Source organism: Aethalodelphis obliquidens, unplaced genomic scaffold (genome assembly GCF_003676395.1).
Source record: "Aethalodelphis obliquidens isolate GAN/ISIS:26980383/991018 unplaced genomic scaffold, ASM367639v1 scaffold1, whole genome shotgun sequence".
NCBI classification, from domain to species: domain Eukaryota; kingdom Metazoa; phylum Chordata; class Mammalia; order Artiodactyla; family Delphinidae; genus Aethalodelphis; species Aethalodelphis obliquidens.
Window position 1 is genome coordinate 95115665 of NW_020837945.1, and position 25742 is coordinate 95141406.

The following is a 25742-nucleotide window of genomic DNA, read 5'->3' on the forward strand; positions in this document are numbered from 1 at the left end:
ATTATGTTGTACCTTGACTGTCTGCCCTGTGACCTGTACTCTCCTCCATCCCTCAAACTGGTCCACTGGTCTCACAAAGCAGGTATTTAATAGAAAGGTTTTGGTTAAATGATCAAAGGAGTGCTGTATTCGAGCAAAGAGCTGTGGTGCTAACCACACCACAGCTGCCAGGGAAAATACTCAGAACTCACTGAACTGTATTCTCTTCGTAGATTTTTTTTTTCATACAAAGAACACTACATTACATCTCCACAAAATGAGAGCAACCACCAAGAAACCTTAGTATGCCCATCACCCTTGACCCGTAATATAATTTTTAGAAAAAATATTTTTAGAATTTATTAATTATACATAAATAATTCTTGACCACTACTGTTTAATGAAAGAGGGCAGTGGGGAAGAATTCATTATTTGGGAACGAAAGGAGATAGGATTGTTTCTTTTGGGAAACAAAATGAAAAATTTGAAAGGTGGCATATTGCAGAAGTATCACACATTTATCATTTTAGGTATTCTCCAAACAGGAGGGAGGTATTTCCATTATGGATCCAAATCTATTTCAATCAATTAAATGCTAACAGTTTTCACAAAAATAATTACTACTCAAAGGAGTGCCATAAAAATATCAAGAATTTTTAAAGTTTTCCTTAAGTTTACCAACACTCACTTCTGCAGTCAGTTTTACTGTTAGGTTGACTTAGCAACCCCTTTACCATAAAAAATTTAAGAGGTGAATATTGTCATAAATTCTACATTTGTATGATCAAAATTAATAAATTATAAGGACATATTTTATTTTCACTTGTTTTCCAAGACCACCAGCCATGTCTTCCAATAACCCAATATTTAAGAATTTTTGCATCTCGACCAAATATTATCGCCAAATACGTTACTGCAAAGCAAGACTCTTGTGTTTTCAGAAAAAAATTATTTGCTTTAGTTGCTGCTTTAATGATGCCATTTTGTGGCCAGATTTTAACAGACCAAACTGCAAGTGTCTCAAGGGAAGGGACCATATTATTTTCACATTTATACATGAAGCATCTGACACCCAACACAGTGCAGAGTACCTGTTACCCACTTAATACTCCTGAAATGGGCAGAGCAGAAGGAAAGCATAGAATTACATTTTTTTAATAACATCTTTATTGGAGTATAATTGCTTTACAATGTTGTGTTAGTTTCTGCTGTATAACAAAGTGAATCAGCTATACATATACATATATCCCCATATCTCCTCCCTCTCGTATCTCCCTCCCAACCTCCCTATCCCACCCCTCTAGGTTGTCACAAAGGATCGAGTTGATCTCCCTGTGCTATGCGGCTGCTTCCCACTAGCTATCTATTTTACATTTGGTAGTGTATATATGTCCATGCCACTCTCTCACTTCGTCCCAGCTTACCCTTCCCCCTCCCCGTGCCCTCAAGTCCGTTCTTTACATCTGCGTCTTTATTCCTGTCCTGCCCCTAGGTTCTTCAGAACATTTTTTTTTATTCCATATATATGTATTAGCATATGGTATTTGTTTTTCTCTTTCTGACTTACTTCACTTAATTGTTAAAAACTGCACTAAAGCAACAAGAAACAATTTTTTACAAATTAGTTAGCTGTTCATAATAAAGCCTGGTAAGGATTCAGTGAGATGGATCCTCTCATACACTTCAGTGAAAACTGGCAGTATGTTTATACATTCACATACATATATATGTGCACATACATACCTAAGTCCATGCCATTCCACCCAAGAATTCCAGTTCTAGGAGAGATGTGATTGTGAATATTTGTATGCATCTAGATGGTTATTTCACTGTTATGTATAATAGCCATGTATTGGAAGCACCTAACAATAGAAGAATGGTTGAACTAATTTGTCTATATTATGGAATACTATGCAGCTATTATTGTTTTTAGAAGCATAAGAAGCTGCTCTCAATGCAGTCTAAAGGGGAAAAAAACAAGACACAACATTGAATATACAGTGTGCTTCCATACATACAAAAGTAAAAAGACTAGAAGATAATATTCCATCCAGTAAAATATAGTTGAATATCTCTTGATTCAGAGGTTGCAAGCATTGCTTCCTTATTTTTATCTTGTAATATTTTCAAGTGTTTTACAATGAGAATAGGAAAAGGGGTTTAAAAGAAAGCCTCCTTTAAAGATTCACCATTTCAGAGCTAATACGTTTGGTGTGATGACCCAGGAGTTGGGTCAAGAGTTCTTCCCGTCCAGATGCAGAATCTGGCCAGGAGCTCCACAGAGGATAGCATGACTGTCATTACCATTGACCCCTGTAATGCAAGGTCATATAGGTACTCTCTTTACCCCTTTGTACTGGGGATGGGACTGGACTATGCTTGTGTCTACCAGTGGCAAGGTCTTGAGAGTGTAATCTCTGTGCTCTGCTGTCCATGCAGCAACCCTGACCTCCGGAGAACTGAGCCCATCGTGGAGAGCCCCTTGCAGAGGACCAGCAGTGGCAGTTCCTCCAGCTCCAGCACCCCTAGCTCCCAGCCCAGCTCCCAAGGAGGCTCTCAACCTGGGTCACAAGCAGGATCCAGTGAACGGACCAGGGTTCGAGGTAACGCTTTCCCCTACCTTTCCAGGACAGCATTCCCTGAGGAGGAGAGCCAGGCACAGGGAACCAGATTACTTCCTGACTTCTAGGACTTCTGGTCCTGGCGTGGCCACCACTGTGTGACGCTGAAGAGCCGCTTAACTGCTCTCAGCCTCAGTCTCCTTAGGGGAGTGGACCACCATCCCCAGTTATATGTGTGACATCAGTGTGGACTAAATGCTTTCTAATTGCAGATACCAGTGTTCTCCAGGGAGATCACAGAATATTGGTCTTACTTGAAAACGTAGTCATCAGTCACCTGCATTTCCATTTCCATTTGATTGATTGGTTAGAGTTTCATGGACCCCCAAGTATTCTCTTCCCCTTGTGTCAACTGTGTTCAGAATACAAGGTATTTTTCAAAGGGAAAGTTAATAAAGGCTAATGTAGAATAAATATACACTTGAGAGAAGATATAAAATCTATGACTTAAAAAGTACACTTGACTCTTCTGGTTTTTCCTATTAGAGAGGTAAAAATTAGCCTCTCTGACCATTTAATTCAAGTCATTCTTCATTGCTTAGTTTTCATTAATGAGGAAGCTTGTGAAAAACATTAATGTGTCCAGCTAATTATACATGATAACCTATTGTTTATAGCTAATCAAAATGTACTCTTTCTGCATAATCTTCTTCAGAAGATAATTTGGCCTCCAAGTAATAAAGACCGGGATTTTTTTGAAGTGCAATTTGGAAAACACTTATAAATTACTCTGCCTAATGAAAATCACCAGTTCGTTATTCTCTCTTAGCCTCTTCATTAGACACAATTATACTTTACCTCCTAATATTTCTTTGAGTAAACTCAAATGTATGTACATTTTGGAAAGGTCGATGTCAGACGTGCAATGCTTGTGTCTATGAATTGGGATAGGAACTGGCCTGTGGCTGCCCCTGTGTGCAGTCTTCTGACATCAGTGGCACCACCCGGAGCTATGTATACTTTTGTTGCCTTGATCCAGATATAAAGTTACTTACTTTGGAAAACTGCCATTCCCTTACCTTTTTTCTATTCATAAGCAACTTAATTTGCTTAGTTAGAGCAAATGCTAAAGAAAACCAAACTTAGGTATACCATTTTAATTCTCTGATCTGGTTCAGGTTTAATTCTTATCTTCTTTCCTTTGGCCTTTAGTTTTCCTGGGTTAAAAGCACTCATATCCCTGGTGTATCCCTACCCAGGAAAGACCACTTTGAAACCAAACAAAAGAATCTCTCCCACCTTAGATTGCTTCTTCTCTACCTATAAGCTTATAAATCGGAGGGATGCTCTTCACTTGTAGCTGTCAGGCAGCCCTCCCCCAGCCCTTGCTCTATAACCTCTATTCTAGGGCCCTTCCGCCTTATCACCAACACTCTCCTTCCTGCCCTCACCCTAGACAACTCCCCTTTCCTCCCCCCATTTAAAAATCGTTCCTCCAAATAAAACAGGTTTCTACTTTTTTCTACAACAGTTCATCAGAAAAACTTATCCTGATGGGTAAGTGGTAAAGGAAGAAATCAAACATAGGATGCTAACTCGGAGGCTGGTTTAGTCTAATAATTGAGAATAGGACTTTGAGAAATCATACGGAATCCCACCTCTGCACATAACTTCAGTGTAACCTTAGGCCAGTTGTGTCATCTCTCTGTGTTCAACTGTCGTACAGGAAAACAGTGCCTCGTCATTGGGTTGGAGCAAGGATTCAACGAGACAATTGACATAGAAAGCGTTTAGCACGAAGCCTGACACAGAATTAGTGCTCAGTAAATGGCGGTGCTGGCTAGTTTTTCATATAATTACCAGTGACCTCCAGGTTATAAGACTAAATGCGTATGGCTGATTTTGTTTGCCTGAACATTTACTGTTTTTTCACGGATGTGCTTGAGGATTTGCCTAAGTGAATGAGGTGTCCGCTGAGTCATTTCCAAGGCTGACTCACCACAGAACTCCAGAACTTGAGCCAGCACCTTCTGACGGTCATTATCTTTCTTGGCCCTCTGTTTTTTTTCTCTAGCCAACAGTAAGTCGGAAGGATCACCTGTGCTCCCCCATGAGCCTTCCAAGGTGAAACCTGAAGAATCCAGGGAAATTACCCGACCTAGTCGACCGGCTGTGAGTGCTTTTCTCTCAAACAGTTTTGAACTCTTTTAATTTCCCAGAGAACCCGCAGGATAAAGTGGTTGGGGATGCACTCATGACTATGAAACAAAAAATGTTGAGATTAATAAGAACGGATGCTAGGAGCATCTGGAAGGAAGTCATACCTGATTAGGAAAGAAATGAACAGATCTTGGGTTGCTTATCTACTCTTGGTTATTTTGCTGATCATTAGCACTATGTTACCGAATAAAACAGGAAGAGAAATAACTCACATTATTCCATAATTTCTACTCAGCAGCTTTAGCGAAAAGATGTTGAAAGTAACAATTAAGAATATTTGGGCACTTCCTATGGATTTTTCTTGTATATTCTTTTTACTTTAGCCTTTTCCTATATTATTTTCCACATGAATTAATATTACAGTTTTTCTGCTGCATTTCTGCTGCTCTAGGACTGTATTTTCTAGACCAAAACTTGATAAGCATGGTCTGATAGGGGGCTGACAACCTGAAATCTAGCTTCATTGCTGTAACACGTCAGACCCCAAATAGCCTTAAAGAAAGAAATAAGAAGATGGAGGTGGAAATTTGAAAATTAATTTGGAATGGGTTATTATATACTTATTTTATTTAAATTTTCCAAGAATCTTTTCTGTGAAATGGATGTGAAGATGTTTTCGTTTACTTTATTTTATTACATTTTAAAGTAAGGAAGTACAGTGAGGGTAACAATGAAGGGCATTCACACCATTCTGGGTTGAGGTTCTTCTTGCCCTTTTTGCATTTATCAGTTGTGTACTAACAATTTCCATTTTGTGTCTAACCTGCTGCCTTTCTTCCGGCTTTTCCCCCTCATGTGGATTCTTCTGGATTGGTTTCCTCTTATCTCAGAGCTATAAGAAAGCTATAGATGAGGTTAGTATTACCTATTTGCTTGGTCATGCTTTCACAAGATGTAAATATAAACTGACTTCCTGAGGCTGATATTCAGAAAGGTGGCCAATTGGATCACAGATGAAAGTTCATTCCTTTGGAGTGACCTGCTGAGAGGAGAGCCCTTTCACAGAAGCCAGCCTGAGCCCCTCAGACACTGTGTATAGCTCCAGAGACCTTCCTTCTAGCCAAAATGTCACTTTTCCAGCGTTCCAGTCTAGCTAAAGATAAGCATCGGTGCTTTGTTATTCGCACAGTTTCTCATCCTAGTATCTTCCAGTAGCAAAGCCTGAGCTTTTAACCTGCACTCGCCAGCCTTGCTAGGGGATGGCAGTTTTACTAACAAAGAAAAGAGACATCATTCTAGGGTCGTCCCCATTTATAGTGTGTGATTTGTGAACAAGGAGTTACCGGGTATTGTTAGATTAATTTGTGGGACATTAACTACAGCGTCAGCAGCAACGTCAACTTTAGTTAATGAATCCTGGCGAGTTAAGTAACTTGATTTCCTTATCTGTGGTGACATTTTTCCATTAGAAAAATATATGGCTTTGCCAATCTTAAGTAGCTTGCTAAGAAGGATGACTGCCTCACTGCTGTTTGTCAGACCTGCATGAATACAGCATAGTGGAGTTGTTTTGGAAGAGAGAGGCCTTCTGCAAACAGTCCTAACTGCATGGAATCTGAAGGCTAGCATTATGGCTTTAAGGCAGAGCACCGTTTTTGTGAAATGATGTAGAAAAAGCACAGGCTTTGGGAGGGAACAAGCTGCATTCAAATTCTGACTCCCCCAATAAATAACGGGAGGGGCCAGTTTCATCTGTAAAATGGGGATAAAAACACCTGCCTTTCCTCGCTCACAAGATTGTTTAGGTTCACTCAAGATCATGAGTGCGGGAGCATTTTCTGAAGTGTGAAGCGCTATGTAAAGCCAGGGCCTGAGGCGCGGAGCTATTCTGGTGGAAGAAGCACGTTTCTATGTGTCTGATCTTTACCGAAAAGCATCACTTTTTCAGAATTATGACCGCCTCACCATTCAGAGTGATTTAGAAAGCCATTATCATAGTTAAAGAATTATTGCTTATATATAAAAAAAAGATTCTACATGTCTACAGTGTGTGGATGGCATTATAGAAAGAACAAAGGGAAATGTTTTTAATTGCTCTGTGCTACAGCCTTCAGGGATTATCACAAATTTTATCAGTTTTCTCCCAAACAGTTCTGGTGCTCAGGCTGCCAATAAAATGGTCGTGTGTGTGCACAGCTCAAGGTTTCCTCTTATGAGTCCAGAAATTAGCTTGGCGGTGGCTGTCATGAGGGAAAGGGCTCTCAGGGATTTCATCTGGTTAACCCAGGATATTTTAGGCTTTTAAAAATTGCTTTATTTATTTCAGGATATACTCTAGCACACTGGACAGAGATGAGAGGTAGGCAACAGAGGTACAAATAATTGAGGGGGTGTAAGCTGTACACCAAAATCTCTAGAGCCATGGATGACTGGAAAAAGCCCTCCACATGATTCTTCTAACCCTACCCCTTGAGTATCACTGATCCAAAACACAGGATTCCTTGGTTCTGCCTAACCCAGTGGTCCTCAACCAGGGATGAGTATCCCCCCCGCAACTCCCCTTCCCTTAGGAGACATTTGGGAAAGTCTGGAGTCAGTTTGGTTGTCGCAACTTGGAGGTGGGAAGCGGTGCTGCTGTCATCTTGTGTGTAGAGCGGAGAGCTGCTGCTAAACAACCTACAGTGCACAGGAAAACAACCTACAATAGAGACTTATCCACCCCAAATGTCAGTAGTGCCACAGTCAAAACACCTTGAGTTAAATCTCTCTCCCATCTCCATTCCTAGGTTTTAAGATGGCTTCCATCCACGTGACTGATATGCCATTTAGATAACCCGAGTTTGAAATGAGCAGTCTTAAAATGCCAAAAACATATTGCTTGTTATTGCTAATTTAATTATTTGAGTTCCATAAAAGTCAGTCTGGGGGAGTGTCCATGCATTTGGCATTCCTTCCTATGGGGCATGAGATTGTACAGCGTAGTCTGTGATTATTTAATACAACCCTCCAAAATAAATATTCTTTTTACTTTAGCACAATTAAATAGATGTCATGAAGATTAGATACATAAGCAAACACTGGCTTTACCACCACTTTTTTATTGTATGTAGAAATCTGACAAATTCCAGAGCACATCCATAGACTAGACAGAACTGGAACAAACCTTTTTTTCCCTCAGTTGAAGATTCGAAGTCAAGTGACTTCCCCAAGTCATATCTTTAGATTTCCTAAAAAGGAAATGAATTATTTTAATATGTAAAGAAAAAAACAACTTTAAAATCTTTAACTATTATTTTAATAGTTTAAAAAATTGAACTAAAATTTGCATAAACTATATTGTTTTTAAAAAGATACCCAAAAGAGCACCTTTTAAAGCAGAGTATGCATAATTATCAGATTAAATAAGCCTTTTTGAAAGAAAAATTATATCAAGTTGATTCTAAAAAGTGTTACATGAAAGAAACCTTTGGGTGAGAGCCCCTTAACTATCTTTACTCTCTAGTCAAAAAGCTTAACATTTTGCCATATTTCTTTTTCAGTTATACATTCTCAAATATTTTTATTGTAAATAGCACTTTTTCCTCTTTTTAATACTTTTTAGCTCCAGGCTTGAGACAGTCAAGCAATAAATTACCACAAAAACTCATTATATGGAGAAGATTGGTATTGTCAGAAAATAGAACATATGAAAATGGATCTGAACACAATGGTGTCAGTTTTAGATCATGTCTCTTTCCTATAACTTTGCTATTCTAAGTTTTTCCAGGGTGGATGGATAAGGAACAAAACTTCAGCTAAACACACAGACTATGGGCAATGGAAGATTAATTTTCTTTGGCTGGGGTATTAGTTTTGAGTTACTCATTATTGGTACCTTGGGATTTTCATATATGTCTCACCTGCCAAGCTGTTACCAATTAAACCTAAAAGGAATTTGCAATTATTTCTAAAGTTTCAGGAAAGATAGCTTTTTAATAACACAGAAACCAAAAAAAAAAAAAAAACAAACCACTAATTAACAGTGAAATTATAAAGCAGGTCAGGGCTTTAAAAGTGTTCCTAAATACAGTGTTTGGAGAAATTTAGGTGATTTTAACAAGTGAGAGTTACTTTAAATCAATGGACTTTGGACCAGCTAAATATTTCTAAATAGTTTTGATTTTTTTAAATCTTCTTTGTCTTGCTTTGAAATGTCAGTGATAAGGAAAACCAACCCATGGGGAAAATGTATTATTAATTTAAATAAATCATAGTTAATATTATTATATTTTACTCAGAATTACTGACATTAGAAATAAACTCTCTTAACCATATTCTCTCTTTAAATCGTAATAAAAATTTTTTTAATGACAAGTAACATTTTAGATGCTAGTTGTATTATTTGATGAGACATACATGGTCCTAACATAGAGAAGGAAAAATACAAAATAAGTTTATCTAATTTTTAATTATTTTATTGGTTTGGAGGATTATAATGTCCTTTTTCATTAATTGTTTTAACAAATATCTAAACTGTATTTTCCCAATGTGCTCAAGTGTAGCATACCCTTCACTTTCTCGTCAATTTGATAAAGATAAACATTGGCAATTGTCAAGAGGAAATAAGAAGTAAAAAGCTGAAATCTGAGCATTAGCTTTTCTTATTTTGGCCCATCACCAAAGAAACCGGAAATAGATTTGCCTAAAATTCTGTGTGGTAATTTTCCTCTTCATTCATGGTGTACATTATATTTAAACAGTTTGAGTCTTTTTAATACAATTTTATTTTCACTTTCATGGATGGGATAACTGTATCCACTGAGATTGAGGCCATGTGTGTGTGCATGTGTGTAAAAGCCCAGCGAGCATGTTTGGGTGGAAAATGCACAATTTGAATTTCCAAAAGCTTCCCTTTTCCAAGGGCTTCAATTCAAATGACTACAGAACAAATGTAAAAGTTGTCATTGCTGTCCCTTTGATTTTTATGAAATTAGAAAGAAATGAATCCTTCACGTAACACCTTGAACTTTCTAAATTTCTAGACCAAATAAAAAACCTGCAGCATTTTCTGTCCTTAGTCTTAACCAATACATTCATGCCTCACATATAGGCACCAGTAAAGAAACAGGATGATCTGTTGTCTTCTCAAAATAAAATTATATTTATAATTTAATTACACACATTTATCACAACTTTTCTTCTAACCTATCAGGATAGATTATCAGATGTCATTTAGATCACCTATATTGCTCTAACCTTACATCAGGTGAATTGGGCAAATACATTTCTGGATTGAAATAAAGAGAGAATATGGCCATAAGAAAACTGTGGGATTTAGTATCTTCAAATGAGTTTCTTTCTCCCTAATCCCCTGTCTCTCACTGAATGCTCTGATTCCCACATGGGTCACTAATATAGGGAGAAATGGTAAGACTGATGTCAAATTGCTTTTTCTTCACTTGCATGCTGTGTGCCGAGGGCAGTTTAACCCATGCAAATGAGAGCGGCCATGCTTTAGCAGAACTGCTTCCCTCTGCATTGCTCTGAAAGCATGTACAATAAAAGGTAGTCAGATCTTCAGCACACCGCCTGCCATGTGCCTGGTGATTAAATACCACCTCATCACATCCATAAGGCTAAAGGTTTCATCATACTCATGGAAAACTGAAAGTTTACCTCTTCCTTTTGGTGTTTGCACATTCATTTCAGTATTCTCCGCCAGGGTTTCTGCCAGGTGACGCAATATCAAACAAAAGAAAATGAAACACCTATCGTCCTGGAAGAGAACTCTTTTTTGTTTTTGTTTGTTTTATTTTGTTGTTGTTCCTCTTGATTAACTCAGCTCTGTGGCTCTAAATTTCAGTGGCACTGGGCTTTGGGGTGGGCCATTATTTGATGTGGTGCCTCGGCTGTCCAGGGAATGATGACACACCAAATGAGTCATGGTAGCAGCTGGAACCTTGGAAATTGCTCTGTTCTGTGACTGATGCTAGATTTTGGTACAGTAGCAATCATAAGAGGAGAAAGTCCATGACTATGGCTTGGGCAGGAGTCTCAAAATACTGGGGAATAATTTCTAATCCTGTGGGTAATTAACTATGAGGGTGGGTGACCAACTTCACCTTCCCAAAATAAAATGTGAACCCGGTGTTTGTATATATGTGTACACACACAGTGCACATACACATATATACACATGCAGATTCAGAACCGAACAGTCTCAGTCTAGCAATTGGTTGTGAACAAAGTTTAAATTTATTTCATCTTTCTTTTCTAGTTTCTCCGCGCTACAAACATCGTTTTCTTGGTTTCATGCAGTAACTATGTTTGTAACAGTTCTATAGAGAGCTTTTTTTTCTTGTTTATTTCTTGTTGCTTGAGTCGGAGACTTGCTGAGAGACGTCGCTTTGGTCGTTCTATAATTCATATACGCTGGACACGCTTTTCTCTTGTAGGATCTGACGGCATTAGCCAAAGAATTAAGAGAACTCCGGATTGAAGAAACAAACCGCCCACTGAAGAAAGTGACGGATTACTCCTCCTCGAGTGAGGAGTCGGAAAGCAGTGATGAAGAGGAGGAAGATGGAGAGAGCGAGACCCAGGACGGGACGGTGGCTGTCAGCGACATACCCAGACTGATGTAAGAGACCTGCGTTTTACAATATTGTTTCTGGGTTTTTTTGTTTGTTTGTTTTTGTGGTACGCGGGCCTCTCACTGTTGTGGCCTCTCCAGTTGCGGAGCACAGGCTCCGGACGCGCAGGCTCAGCGGCCATGGCTCACGGGCCCAGCCGCTCCACGGCATGTGGGATCTTCCCGGACCGGGGCACAAACCTGCATCCCCTGCATTGGCAGACGGACTCCCAACCACTGCGCCACCAGGGAAGCCCTGTTTCTGTTTTTCTATGTTTTGGTTTTTTGGCCCCGAGGCCTGTGGGATCTTAACTGACCAGGGATCGAAGCCACACCCCCTGCATTGGAAGGCAGAGTCTTAACCCCTGGACCACCAGCGAGGTCCCTCCTGAGACCTGCTTCATGATTGTAGGTCAGGAGAGGTTAGGTCTCCAAGACAAAAGGACAGGAAATATGAATTAAATATAAGATCATTTATGAGTCTCGGGCAAAGTTGACTTTGGGGATTCACGTCTTTATGAGAGCATAGTTCTATCTTCACCCCTCTCCCTAGACACAGTTACTTAGAATATGTAGCATTTCTAGGACTGCATATGCTTTGTCTGAGCTGTTGTGGCGTTCACCATCCCTTGGGTGATGCTTTCTTGGTTCCTGTCATCTCTGGGCAAGTGATACTGACAGCCACACCCTAGAACTAAGGAGCAAAATTATAGGCAATGGCATTTAGGGGTTAAAACTGACAACATGAGAGGTATATTTCACTGTCACCACCACCACTAAGGTGGAATGCAGGAGGCAGCATGGGTTAGCATCCCAGCAAAACAATCAGGCGTCGAACAAACCTGCAGAGAAGCTTCTGAGTGTTGGACTTAAATACACCCCTGATTTTCTACGTCATCTTCTCCATTGTCTCTTTTATGTGATCCTCTTTGCTGCAGCCTGTGACGGCACCATGTACAGTCCTTTTTTAGATATTTATAGCTACCTAGCTTTCCCTTAGCATTTACAGCCTTTACTTCTCTTTTCTTTTCCCTTTTTCTCATCAGACTGGATCCTAGAAAAGAACCTCTCCTCTTCCCCTATTACTTCCCCAATTCAAACAAACATATTCATACAGTCACACTCACATACATCTCTCATTTCCTCTCCCAAATAAACACAAGGTGCCCAGCCCTGGTTTGCCATAACGTTGATAAAGAGCAATGCTAACTTTTCCATCTTCACTCCTCCTTCATTTCCATTTCTTTGACTCAGCTACCACTGTTGGTCATCACACCACATTTACTCCCTATAGAGAAGATGTCATTTCAGGCCACAGATTACAGTCCTGTCCAGCAGAGGCTGGCGAGACAGGGCCTCCCAGTCTGCAGGAAATGTCATCCATTAATTAACGATCGTTACATACAAGCAATTCTGAGAGACAAGTCCAATTATCATAGCTGAAAATCCATACATGTTATTTTACTGCTGATTACCCAGTTATTGACAACCATAAATATGCTAAAATATGACATTTGGAAACAAATTGCATTAAATTGCTTTTTTAACAGCAAATAAAGTTGTTCTAGAGGCAAAATCACTAATCCAGAACATTGCCACAAAATATGCTGGTCCTTTCAGTTTTTGTCTTAACTCAGCATTGGTTCATTCTTCTAACAGATGTTTTGAATTCCCTTCAAGCACTGAGCATACAGCTATGAGGGTGGATTGTGAATTTAAAAGATTGGTAAGACTTCTACTGTGTGCTAGACCCCATACTGAGGGCTTTGAGACATTCAAGAAGTGCGGACATGAATTCTGCCTTCCAAAAGTTTACATTCTAGTTGGAGAGAGACAAAATTATACATGGAGAAGTTCAGAGTAATATAAATAGTTGGAAGAATAACCAATAGCCTTGGAAGAGATGTTAAATCGCATTTGGTTTTTAAGCCTCCTGTCATATTTTGTAAGACTCTTAGTGGTATTTACCCTCGTATCTCTAAAGGCAAGTCCATCTCTTCCCCCACCTTTCTAAAATGGCCTAAATATACCATGCTGTGCTGCACTTTCTCTGCTGTCTGGCACTCTCTTGTTCCTTTAGAAATCACCTATCACGGCCCAGCCCGTACAGGCAGAGCCCATTCCTTCCTCTGTGATGCATGGTGTCTCCTGTGCATTCCTGCCATTTCATGGAGTACCTTGAATCAGGTTATTTATTACATGTTGTCTCCCTCTCTGGGCTGTGAGATCCTTGAGGGTGAGGATTGAGCCTTATTTACTCTCTACTCTTAACACCTTGCCTGGTGTCTGGAATAGGGTTGGCCTTCAGTGACTTTGATTTACACTTAACTGCACTGCACTGAAATTGGAAATCCTGGCTTCAAAGTGTTTATAGCCTAATCCAGAGGAAAGACGTGTACACAGATAACTGTCATCAAGGTAGAAAGGAACACGGAGTGATGTTAGAATCCCAGGTGGGGGGAGTTGAAGTAAAGGCACAGGAGGTTATGTTTGGTGGGAATATAGATGGTATGACGGGGGGAAAGTCTGGACTAGTGAAACCAGACCGGGATCATGTAGCCCGTGGGGAACCGTCGAAGGTCTCCTGAGCTGGGGAGTGACATGATTGGTGCCACATTTGAGAGAAATCATTTCATCAAAGTGATTTGGAAAGAGAACAGGCTAGATACTGGTAAAGGCATTCAGAGGATCTATTACTGTAATCCCAAGAAGTCATACATGGGCTCTCGTTGAATACTTACAGTGGAGGCAAAACTTGACGTGGCTCTCGACGAATTGCTAAATTTTAAACAGATTAACATGACTGTCCATTAAAGAACATTTAACATATGTAATTGTATATGAAACATACTCAGAGAAGAAACAGGATACAGATGTGTGCATGTGTATGTGTGTGTTTATTCCAATTTGCCAAATGTATGCACTTTTGTGAATATAAAATATTGGGTTGGCCCAAAAGTTCGTTCGGGTTTTTCCATAAGAGCTTACGGAAAGACCCAAACGAACTTTTGGGCCAACCCAACATACACAGTCTGTTCTGCTACAGCATGAGAAACTTCATACTATTAAAAAATCCATTGTTTCTTTAGGAATAAGACATTTCGGAGTTAGACTCCTTCTTAACATACATTCTTATCTTTATTGTCTACTGTTAAGGTAAACCGTCACATTTTGTGCTGTATTTTTTAAAGGAAAAAATTACTATATTATATTAATTATATAAATATATTGCAACACAGTTCACTATCATGAAGTCTATACAAAAGAGCTTTTTAGAAATAGAGCACAGCCATTCCGACAAGCAGCTGGAGATCCTGATGTGCAAAACAACAGCTTCTTCTATGTACAGTGTTGGCTTCATATTAATAGTATGAGGTTTAACCTATAAGAGTGCACATAACTAAGATTGTATTCCATAACTAACCAACTGCACTATTTCCCAGTGCCTCATGCATAGAAAAATAATGAGGGGGAATTATAATAGTGGTTACCTGTGGATTATACAAATCAAAAGGATTTTATTTTATGTATAGCCCCAATTTTATGTTAAGTACGCACTATTTTTATAATCAGGGAAAACATAAAAGCTTTATAGAATAGGAGGGAGGGAATGAAAGGCACGTAAGCTGATTTGCATCAGCGCAAGCAAGCTGAAGAGGCAGCCTTCAGTATCAGTCTCTTCCCTCAGGTGCCAGCACATGCTTCGGATCAGTACATATGAGGCGTGGTCTTCATCACTAGGACCACCTGTTGCTGTTGCAGTCCCTGAGTTTTGCACAATCTCATAAAATGCAGTCTGGACATTGAAAGCCACATGTCCCCTCTTTCCCAGTCTCACTAGAGAGCCATGGTTCTGGCCCCGTTCACCAGCCAGGCTATTGTTGTGCCCATGCCGCCTCTTGCCTGCCGTCCTCTCAGCCGTCCTGTCCGTTGGTTCAGTCTTTGGTCTGAGTTGTGTTGTAGAAGTGTGTCTGTGGTCATGCTGTATCCCTAGTGCCCTACAACTCTTTTCATTCCTAGGCCCCATGACTGTCACAGCATATGCTCCAGCCGAACTGACCTTCTCATTATTCTTTCCGAATGCCTTGCACTTTTCCAATGTTGTCTTTTCTTGGAATGACCTCCCCTCCCTCTGTCCCACATTCTCACTTACATCTGCCATGCATTTGAGTATCTGCGTTGTTTTTTATGCTCTTCCAGATGCTAATCTCTGTAGTTTCAGGAACCGTGTCTTCTTCAGCTTTTATATCCACTACCCAGTGCCAAACCAAGGGCCTTTCATGTAGCAGGTGTTCGATAAATGTATATTGAATTGAATTAAATCAATACCTGCAGGAACACTTTGACAAATCCAATTAGAGATTATTGTTCTAAACATGTGACCTAATTACAGTAAATTTTCTATAGTTATCTTTCTAATTAGTTGATGTGTTTTGTTTTTCACAGTCTTTATAGAAATTCAGACAACTGATTCTTCCTACCCAGACTCTATATCAGAAAAATAATTTTTAGAACAAAGGATTATTTTAACTATAAAATGTTATAGTTGTTTTAGCCTTAGCGTTTTTAAACCATTGCCTTTTAAAATTATTATTAATAAACTGTATTCTTTAGAACAGTTTTAGAGTTACAGAAAAATTGAGCAGATAGTATAGAGTTCCCATGTTACTCCCTCCACCGACTCCCACCCCCTTGCCCCTCCCCCGCAGTTTTCCCTGTTAGTAACACTGTACAAAGGTTATATAGAGTGAAGCAGAATCCTGGGGACCAGTAGCATTTAAGAGGAGCTTATGAAGAAAACAGAGAACAAAGGGATAAAAGGAAAACCAGGGGAAAGTTGTCTCAAAATCCAGAGGAGTACAGAAGAATGGGGTGGAGTGATCAGTCATACCAGACACAGGCAAGAGACCAAACACCATGTCAAAGAGCAATCATTGAAACTGAGAGCTTAGAAATGACTTAGGGAGTTTCCTTAAGGTGCTTGAAGTCAAGTATGAGAAGTAGTCATCTGGGGAGTGAACCAGAGTGTGTTAAGGAATAAACTGGAGAACTTTGCAAGGAGAATTTTAAGGAAAGAGAAATGTAAGTGTGGGTAGTAAATACAGAATTAGGGTCAAGAGAGATGTTTTAATGAAATGGGAGACAGGAGAGACCTTATCTTGTTTATTGATTGGAAGAAGGAGACAGTAAAGAGAGAAAGATTGTGAAAACACAGGAAGGAGAAGGAGAGGAATAACTTCCGACTGACGTTGGTCCTCTGCTCTTCTATTTAAGCCTTCTTACTGAGTTAGAAATACTGCATTGCCAAACTAATTTTTTGTCTTTTGCCAATCACTTTATGTACCTTATTAGTCTCTCAACCTCCATTACATTATAATCCTCTGGAAGTTTAGGGTTATGTCTTATTTTTCAGATATTTATTCTAGCGTCTGGTACAATGTATATCACATAACAAACTTTTAACAAGTAAATGAATGAATGAATGCACGAAAGAATTTCTAAGGGGTTGATGAAGATTGACGTGGCAGAGTTGGGAGCTTGGAGCCATAAAAGAAACATACAGAGACAGAGGATAAAAGAACAACCAAGAGAGTAAGAAGGACAGAAGGAAGTGATCAACAACAACAGACACAGCAAGATGTCTCCTTTTACGATTTAAAAATGTTCTGCAGTCCCTGAAACACGAACTGTGGGCTGCACTTTGCCTTTTAAAAGAAATGTGTAGAGAAGTACTTTGGAGCACGCAGAAATTTAGGGAATTTTCCATCATCAAAAGCCATTACCTTATATCAGACGACATGGTAGCAGAAAAATGAGTGGTGTGAGCAGTTAATACAAGGTACACAGAATGAGCAGGTATATACAGAAGATTCACAATACAACAGACAAATCCTGCACAATAGAACAACCTTAAAGTAAGAGGAATTGCTCACTATTTTAGAAGAAAATTGACAAAGGAAGGAATATAGATTATCATCTTTTAGTCAATCTATGTGGAATATTACTAGTAGAAATAATGTAGAATAAAACTCAAAACAGCCCAAAATGATCACCATAAAAATTTATCATAAATGAAGCAGTTCTGGCTCATAAAATTGAAAGTATAAAATTGACTCAGGAAAAAAATAGTCTCAGAAAAATATTCAGCGAAATGTAAAACTGACAGTGGTTAACACTAACACTATTGATTAAAAATTGACAGTGAATCAAATCTTAATAAAATTTACACCTTTAAAATTGGATCTGGTAGAAGTAGTGAACACAGAGCCTTTGAAAGATGATATGGACAAAAAAGCTGACTGGTGTATGAAATTTTTGCTATAACATTCACATAGAAAAGGATTGGAACCAGTGATGGTAATTTTAGCAAAATTATGATGAAAATGCAAAATTGGGGAAGAATTTAACTGAGATATATAGAAAATTAACTAAGGAATTGTCAGATTGGAAAGAGCGCTAGGAAATACCTTTTTCATGAAAATTCATCCATGTTGAGATATTTCTGATTTAAATGTTTGGATAGAATCAGAACACCACACTATAAAACTCTTAGAGGAAAATATAGGGAGAACACTTTTGACATAAATCACAGCAAGATCTTTTTTGATCCACCTCCTAGAGTAATAGAAATAAAAACAAAAGTAAACAAATGGGACCTAATGAAACTTAAAAGCTTTTGCAAAGCAAAGGAAACTACAAACAAGGCAAAAAGACAACCCTCAGAATGGGAGAAAATATTTGCAAACGAATCAACAGACAAAGGATTAATCTCCAAAATATATAAACAGCTCATGCGGCTCAATATTAAAAAAACAAACAACCCAATCCAAAAAATGGGCAGAAGACCTAAATAGACATTTCTCCAAAGAAGACATACAGATGGCCAAGAAGCACATGAAAAGCTGCTCACCATCACTAATTATTAGAGACATGCAAATCAAAACTACAATGAGGTATCACCTCACACCGTTTAGAATGGGCATCATCAGAAAATCAACAAACAACAAATGCTGGAGAGGGTGTGGAGAAAAGGGAACCCTCTTGCACTGTTGGTGGGAATGTAAATTGATACAGCCACTGTGGAGAACAGTATGTGGGTTCCTTAAAGAACTAAAAATAGAATTACCATATGATCCAGCAATCCCACTACTGGGCATATACCCAGAGAAAACCATAATTCAAAAAGACACATGCACCCCAATGTTCATTGCAGCACTATTTACAACAGCCAGGTCATGGAAGCAACCTAAATGCCTATCAACAGACAAATGGATAAAGAGGATGTGGTATATATATACAATGGAATATTACTCCATAAAAAGGAATGAAATTGGGTCACTTGTAGAGACGTGGATGGAACTAGAGACCGTCATACAGAGTGAAGTAAGTCAGAAAGAGAAAAACAAATATCGTATATTAACGCATATATGTGGAACCTAGAAAAATGATACAGATGAACCAGTGTGCAGGGCAGAAATAGAGACGCAGATGTAGAGAACAAATGTATGGACACTAAGGGGGGAAAGCGGCAGGGCAGGGTTGGTGGGATGAATTGGGAGATTGGGATTGACATGTGTACACTAATACGTGTAAAATAGATAACTAATAAGAACCTGCTGTATAAAATAATAAATTAAATTAAATTTAAAAAAAAGAATCAGAACACCATTGGGGTAAAAACAGATGTGGAGCCAAAATATCTTTAATCTTTGAACTCAAGTGAGACTCTGAAAGAGAACTTGATTGTACAGTGTTAGCCTGGTGGCAGCCACCAGGTCCATCTAGCCTCTGACACTGGCAACGAATGCCTGAGTGATGAAGGAAAGTGCCTCCTGTCCTAGGAGACTTTGGCTCTTGATAAATGCTTCATTTACTGATTTATTTGTTTTACACCACCTTACCTTAAACAAGAATTTAAGGCAACTAAAAATAAACTGCATACAAGATAAAACAAATTTTCAAATAAATGAGTGAAGAAATCAGAGTTTTGAGAATTATTCTGATTTGCCAATCTAGCAATACACCAGGAATTCATTACAGCAATTTCTTTTTCCGTGTCTCTTGAACACTATTAATAGCTCCTTTCTGGGAGTGAAATATTGAGAATGCTTCTTCGGAGATTCTTCCCAACACATCAGTTCTAACCTGTACTTAAATGTGTTCAATCCACTGCTCTAGTTTAGTAATTTCAAAGTAAGTGTCTTCCTGTACATTTTTTTGTCTGGATTCACCTCTTCATATTTTTGCCTCTCCATTTTGGATAAAACTCCTTGACAGGTGTCTTCTCTGTCCCAGAGATGTCATAAGACTGGTGTGTTTCTTGTTTCTTAGATTGAATATTCCATCAAGTCCTTGGACTTTGATAGGATCCAAGAAACCGAAGATGCCTTTTTTTTTTCTACTTTTTAAAAACATTTATTTATTTGTTTATTTATTTTAACATCGTTATTGGAGTATAATTGCCTTACAATGGTGTGTTAGTTTCTGCTGTATAACAAAGTGAATCAGCGGTACATATACATTTATCCCCATATCCCCTCCCTCTTGGCGTCTCCCTCCCCCCCCCCCCATCCCCCCCCTCTAGGTGGTCACAAAGCACGGAACTGATCTCCCTATGCTATGCAGCTGCTATCCCACTAGCTATCTATTTTACATTTGGTAGCATATATATGTCAATGCCACTCTCTCACTCCGTCCCAGCTTACCCTTCCCCACCCCCGTGTCCTCAAGTCCATTCTCTACACCTGCATCTTTCTTCCACTCCTGCCCCTAGGTTCTTCATAACCATTTTTTTTTAGATGCCATATATATGTGTTAGCATATGGTATTTGTTTTTCTCTTTCTGACTTACTTCACTCTGTATGACAGACTCTAGGTCATCCACCTCACTACAAATAATTCAATTTCATTTCTTTTTATGGCTAAGTAATATTCCATTGTATATATGTGCCACACCTTCTTTATCCATTCATCTGTCAATGGACGCTTAGGTTGCTTCCATGTCCTAGCTATTGTAAATAGTGCTGCAATGAACATTGTGGTACATGTATCTTTTTGAATTATGGTTTTCTCAGAGTATATGCCCAGTAGTGGGATTGCTGGGTCATATGGTAGTTCTATTTTCAGTTCTTTAAGGAACCTCCATACTGTTCTCCATAGTGGCTGTATCAATTCAATCACAGCAAGATCCTTTTTGACCCACCTCTTAGAGAAATGGAAATAAAAACAAAAATAAACAAATGGGACCTAATGAAACTCCAAAGCTTTTGCACAGCAAAGGAAACCATAAACAAGACAAAAAGACAACCCTCAGAATGGGAGAAAATATTTGCAAATGAAGCAACTGACAAAGGATTAATCTCCAAAATATACAAGGAGCACATGCAGCTCAATATCAAAAAAACAAACAACCCAATCCAGAAATGGGCAGAAGACCTAAATAGACATTTCTCCAAAGAAGATATACAGATTGCCAACAAACACATGAAAGGATGCTCAACATCACTAATCATTAGAGAAATGCAAATCAAAACTACAAGGAGGTATCACCTCATACAGGTAAGAATGGCCATCATCAAGAAATCTACAAACAGTAAATGCTGGAGAGGGTGTGGAGAAAAGGGAACCCTCTTGCACTGTTGGTTGGAATGTAAATTGATACAGCCACTATGGAGAACAGTATGGAGGTTCCTTAAAAAACTAAAAATAGAACTACCATATGATCCAGCAATCCCACTACTGGGCATATACCCTGAGAAAACCATAATTCAAAAAGAGTAATGGGTCTTCCCTGGTGGCGCGATGGTTGAGACTCCGCCTGCCGATGCAGGGGGCATGGGTTCGTGTCCCAGTCTGGAAAGATCCCACATGCCGTGGAGCGGCTGGGCCCGTGAGCCATGGCTGCTGAGCCTGCACGTCTGGAGCCTGTGCTCCTCAACAGGAGAGGCCACAACAGTGAGAGGCCCGTGTACCGCTAAAAAAAAAAAAAGAAAAGAAAAACAAAAAGCGTCATGTACCACAATGTTCATTGCAGCTCTATTTACAAAAGCTAGGAAATGGAAGCAACCTAAGTGTCCATTGACAGATGAATGGATATAGAAGATGTGGCACATATACAGAATGGAATATTACTCAGCCATTAAAAGAAACGAAATTGAGTTATTGTAGTGAGTTGGATGGACCTACAGTCTGTCATAGAGTTAAGTAAGTCAGAGAGAGAAAGACAAATACCGTATGCTAACACATATGTAGGGAATCTAAAAAAAAAAAAAATGGTTATGAAGAACTTAGCGGCAGGACAGGAATAAAGATGCAGATGTAGAGAATGGACTTGAAGGCACAGGGAGGGGGAAGGGTAAGCTGAGACGAAGTGAGAGAGTGGCATGGACTTATATATACTACCAAATGTAAAATGGATAGCTAGTGGGAAGCAGCCGCATAGCACAGGGAGATTAGCTTGGTGCTTTGTGACCACCTAGAGGGGTGGGATACGGAGGGTGGGAGGGAGACGCAGGAGGGAGGAGATATGGGGATATATTTATATGTATAGCTGATTCACTTTGTTATAAAGCAGAAACTAACACACCATTGTAAAGCAATTATACTCCAGTAAAGATGTTTAAAAAATTTTATTTTAATTTAAAAATTTAAAAATCTACAATAAGCTGTCACCTTACACCAGTCAGAATGGCCATCATCAAAAAATGTACAAACAACAACAAAAAAATCTACAAACAGTAAATACTGGAGAGGGTGTGGAGAAAAGGGAACCCTCTTGCACTGTTGGTGGGAATGTACATTTTTTTTTACTTTTTTAAATTTATCTTTTATTGAAGTATAGTTGATTTACAATGTTGTGCTAATTTCTGCTGTACAGCAAAGTGACTCAGTTATACATATATATATACATTCTTTTTTCTATTCTTTTCCATATGGTTTATCCCAGGATGTTGAATACAGTTCCCTGTGCTATATAGTGGGACCTTGTTGTTTATCCATTCTATATGTAATAGTTTGCCTCTGTTAACTCCAAACTCCCAGTCCATCTCTCCCCCACTCCCTCCCCCTTGGCATCCACAAGTCTCTTCTCTATGTCTGTGAGTCTGTTTCCGTTTCGTACGTACATAGGTTCATTTCTGTCGTATTTTAGATTCCACATATAAGTGATATCATATGGTATTTCTCTTCAGAGACGCTTTTTTAATGTATGAGAAGCAGTTAGAAGAAAATAACAAAATGGTAAAAGATGTAATTAATACACCTGAGAGAAACAAATACTGGTGCCTTTCCTATTTTTAAAAAAACCACTTTACAAGAGAGTTGACTGCACAGTAGGGTAACAATAGGTCCAGCATTGAAAACTGAAGTCCTGCAAGTGGGCCGCATTGCCCGCCTGGTCCTCAGTTTTCCACAGTGCTGTGCTCTATGCCAAGGGCCACAGCAACCCTCATTCTCTGCTCTCAGGGCAGAGGTGTCAAGATCCTGTTGCCTTCTCCCACTGTATCTTAAACACAAGAGCAAGAGACAAACTGGAAATAAATATACCACAGTGTGGGGTGATTACAGAGGTTTTAGAAAGCACTGGACACTCTTGAGTTAAACAGCCTCGTTAATGGGTGCCTGGTATACCAGAATGCCCTTAATTGATATTCTTCTCTCTAAATAGTGTAAAACCCACTTATGAAATGATTATTTTTTATACTCCTACTCTGTGCCAAGCTCTATGCTGGGTACTAGGTATACAGGGATGAACAAAGAGACAAGAATTCTGCCCTCACAAGCATCTGTTCTAATGAGAGAGAACAGAAAAGTTAAAAGAGTCAAAAAGATAAAGAATTACAAATTGCAATGGGAACTATTAAGGAAAAAGGATGAAGAGAAAGAAGAGGGGCTAGTGGGATAAGGCACTGATGGGTGGTGAGAGAAGGCTTCTCGGGGAAAGTATCAGATAAGATGAAATCAGGTAAATGAGAGGGAACCAGCCAAGAGCTAGGGTGAGAGAGAACTTTCCAGGCAGAGGGAACAGCATGTGCAAAATTCAGGGCACCTGCTGGTCAAAGACAGGGTAGGGAGGGCTTAGAGATCATGCAGAGCCCGGTTGCTCACGCTGGCTGCCGAGTGGAGAGTAGGTCCAGAGGGGATGCTGCAGAAGTGGGACCTCAGTTCAAGCATCCGTGCAGCATTAAAGATGAAAGTGGAATGTACTTCAGGCCACTGACCTTTACACTTAAAATGGTAAATTTCATGTTATGTATATTTCACTACAATAAAAAATATTACTGTGGACAGGAAACAGGTGTTCCCTAAACATACACTGTCGTGAATGTTGTTCCTTCCCCTTTCAGACCCACAGGAGTCCCCGGGAGCGCTGAGCCGTACAATGTGGGAATGGTTGGCACGCACGGGCTGGAGACCTCTCACGCAGACACTTTCAGCAGCAGTATTTCAAGAGAAGGGACCTTGATGATAAGAGAAGTAAGTTGGTATAAAAACTGTAGAAGAAGTGCATTTCTTAATTGGTTTTTATATTAGAGCTTTCACAGAGGATGCTTACTGCTTGTATTTTAGGGAATGGGGTGGAGGGAGGGAGAAGGGCCCGTGTTTCTAAATGGATGAGTGATTTTAATTGTCTTCCTTCTTTCCTGCATCCTTCTGAGCTTAATCACATTTGTCCAGATCCTTCAGTGGAAGCTGTGCAAATCGGAATATAGCATTTGAGCCTGAGGATATAAGACTGGCAAACCCAGATGTTTCCTACCACAGGAAAACAGAAATGAATGGTCTATCCAAATAACATCAGTGGCCTTGTTATGTCTTCTCCTCCCCATCCGAGGTTTTATCCTTGTGGATTTTATGTAGAAAATGCTCGGTAGTTCCAAGAAATGGTGATATCATCTTATCTAGTTAAATTAACATTAAAGACTATTAAGCTATACTGGTGAAAGAACAAAGAAATCCGAAGATGTACTTAAAAATGCACCTGAGCACTTTGAGGAATTTTGTCTTTTTAAACTCTAGGAACATCATTTGGGGGCAGGGGGCACACATTCCCTTGCACCTGTCCCTCCAGCATGCACAACTTCCCCATTGTATCTGTGGCGATAAGAAGGGCCTGGACACCTTAGAATCCTTCTTTTCTTCTTTTTCACTTCATCATCACCGTGCAAGCAGGTCTTGTCTTGGAAGGAAAGTAATGTCTGGTGACATTGGGCAAAAGTTACTTGACCTCTCCCTGCAACAATTTTGTCATCTATAAAATTTCATAAGTAATAATATATGACTCGCAAGATGATCGAGGGGATTAAATGAGTTAATGCATCTAAGCATCCAATAAATGTTACCTATTTTATTTCACCCTCTCCATAGTGTCAAGCTCTCCTTTTACTTGATATCGCTTCCCACTCTTCCTTCTGAAACACAAACCTATATCATCTGTCATTCCCCTTCCTCAGCTAGGGTAGATTGGAAAACAGTAATAGCAGGCTTTGCTCTCCAAAAAGGCAGAGGGCATCTCATTTTTGTTAGAAAGAAAGGAACTGTAGTTTTGAGATGAATAAGGCCTTTGAAATAATAATGGGCAGTAGAGCTATAACTGGAAGACTAGTTCACAAAGCAACTTGCTAGAATTTCGTTTTATGGCCTTGCCGAATCTTTCAAGTAGACTTTAAAGAGTCCTTTCACGGAAGCCTGAAATGAAAAATGGACTTGGCTGCTGAAGTTGACATTGTGTCATGCTGGCATATAAATCTCCCAGCGCGGTGAATGGATACTTTCAATGCAAGTGTAGAGGGCTTCTCTCACTAGACCTTGCCACTTGGGAAAACATGAGGGGAAATGTTCTGGAATGAGTTACTCTCTGACTCCAAATAGAAGGACTCCAATTTCTACTGTGGTTTCAGATTTGCTTGAATCTTCAGGACAGAGTCAATACCTTGACCTGGATATCTGGGGCCACATTTGGGGTTCTGTTGCCAGCCACATCCAAATGGCTCCATATTGTTTAAAGCATTCCAATACTCTATGACCACAGTCAATCACCTTGAAAACTGCATTCAGCAGTGTCATATATGCATTTGATCTATTGCAGGCCCTAAAATCTTTTTGTCCTCTCAGTTTCTAAAGTGTTCTTTTTACAAATGTGGGCTTTTAAAGTAACAGCCTGACTTGAAATCCATTAAAAGTATTAAAAAGATAAATACAAATTAAAGTATGACAAAAGGATAAGAAAGTAAAAACTCTTTATGGTTCAGTTCCCCAAGATGAACATCGAGGAGAGTCACTTAACTCGTACTTCTTGTTGGAGTAGACCAGATGCTTCTATAGGGGCACGCTGGCTCTCCTACCCATGGTCTTGTCAGAGGCAATCCCCCTTGTAGTGCACACCCATGCCCCTGTGGTTCCGCCTTTCCCCCTCCTACAGCCCCACAGGACCT

The 25742-nt window shown here is 39.4% G+C and overlaps 1 protein-coding gene across 2 annotated transcripts in view; it reads left to right on the plus strand.

Moving 5' to 3' along the window:
• TNIK (TRAF2 and NCK interacting kinase) overlaps positions 1–25742 on the plus strand; it is a 415220-nt gene that overhangs the window by 364888 nt on the left and 24590 nt on the right. The window contains exons 18-22 of one of the 2 annotated variants that reach the window (XM_027111864.1): positions 2419–2582; positions 4615–4712; positions 5591–5614; positions 11135–11319; positions 23655–23784. In XM_027111864.1, the coding sequence (XP_026967665.1) occupies positions 2419–2582; positions 4615–4712; positions 5591–5614; positions 11135–11319; positions 23655–23784 (601 nt within the window). The remainder of the gene's footprint in view (positions 1–2418; positions 2583–4614; positions 4713–5590; positions 5615–11134; positions 11320–23654; positions 23785–25742) is intronic. The other variant, XM_027111873.1, reaches the window with a different exon arrangement.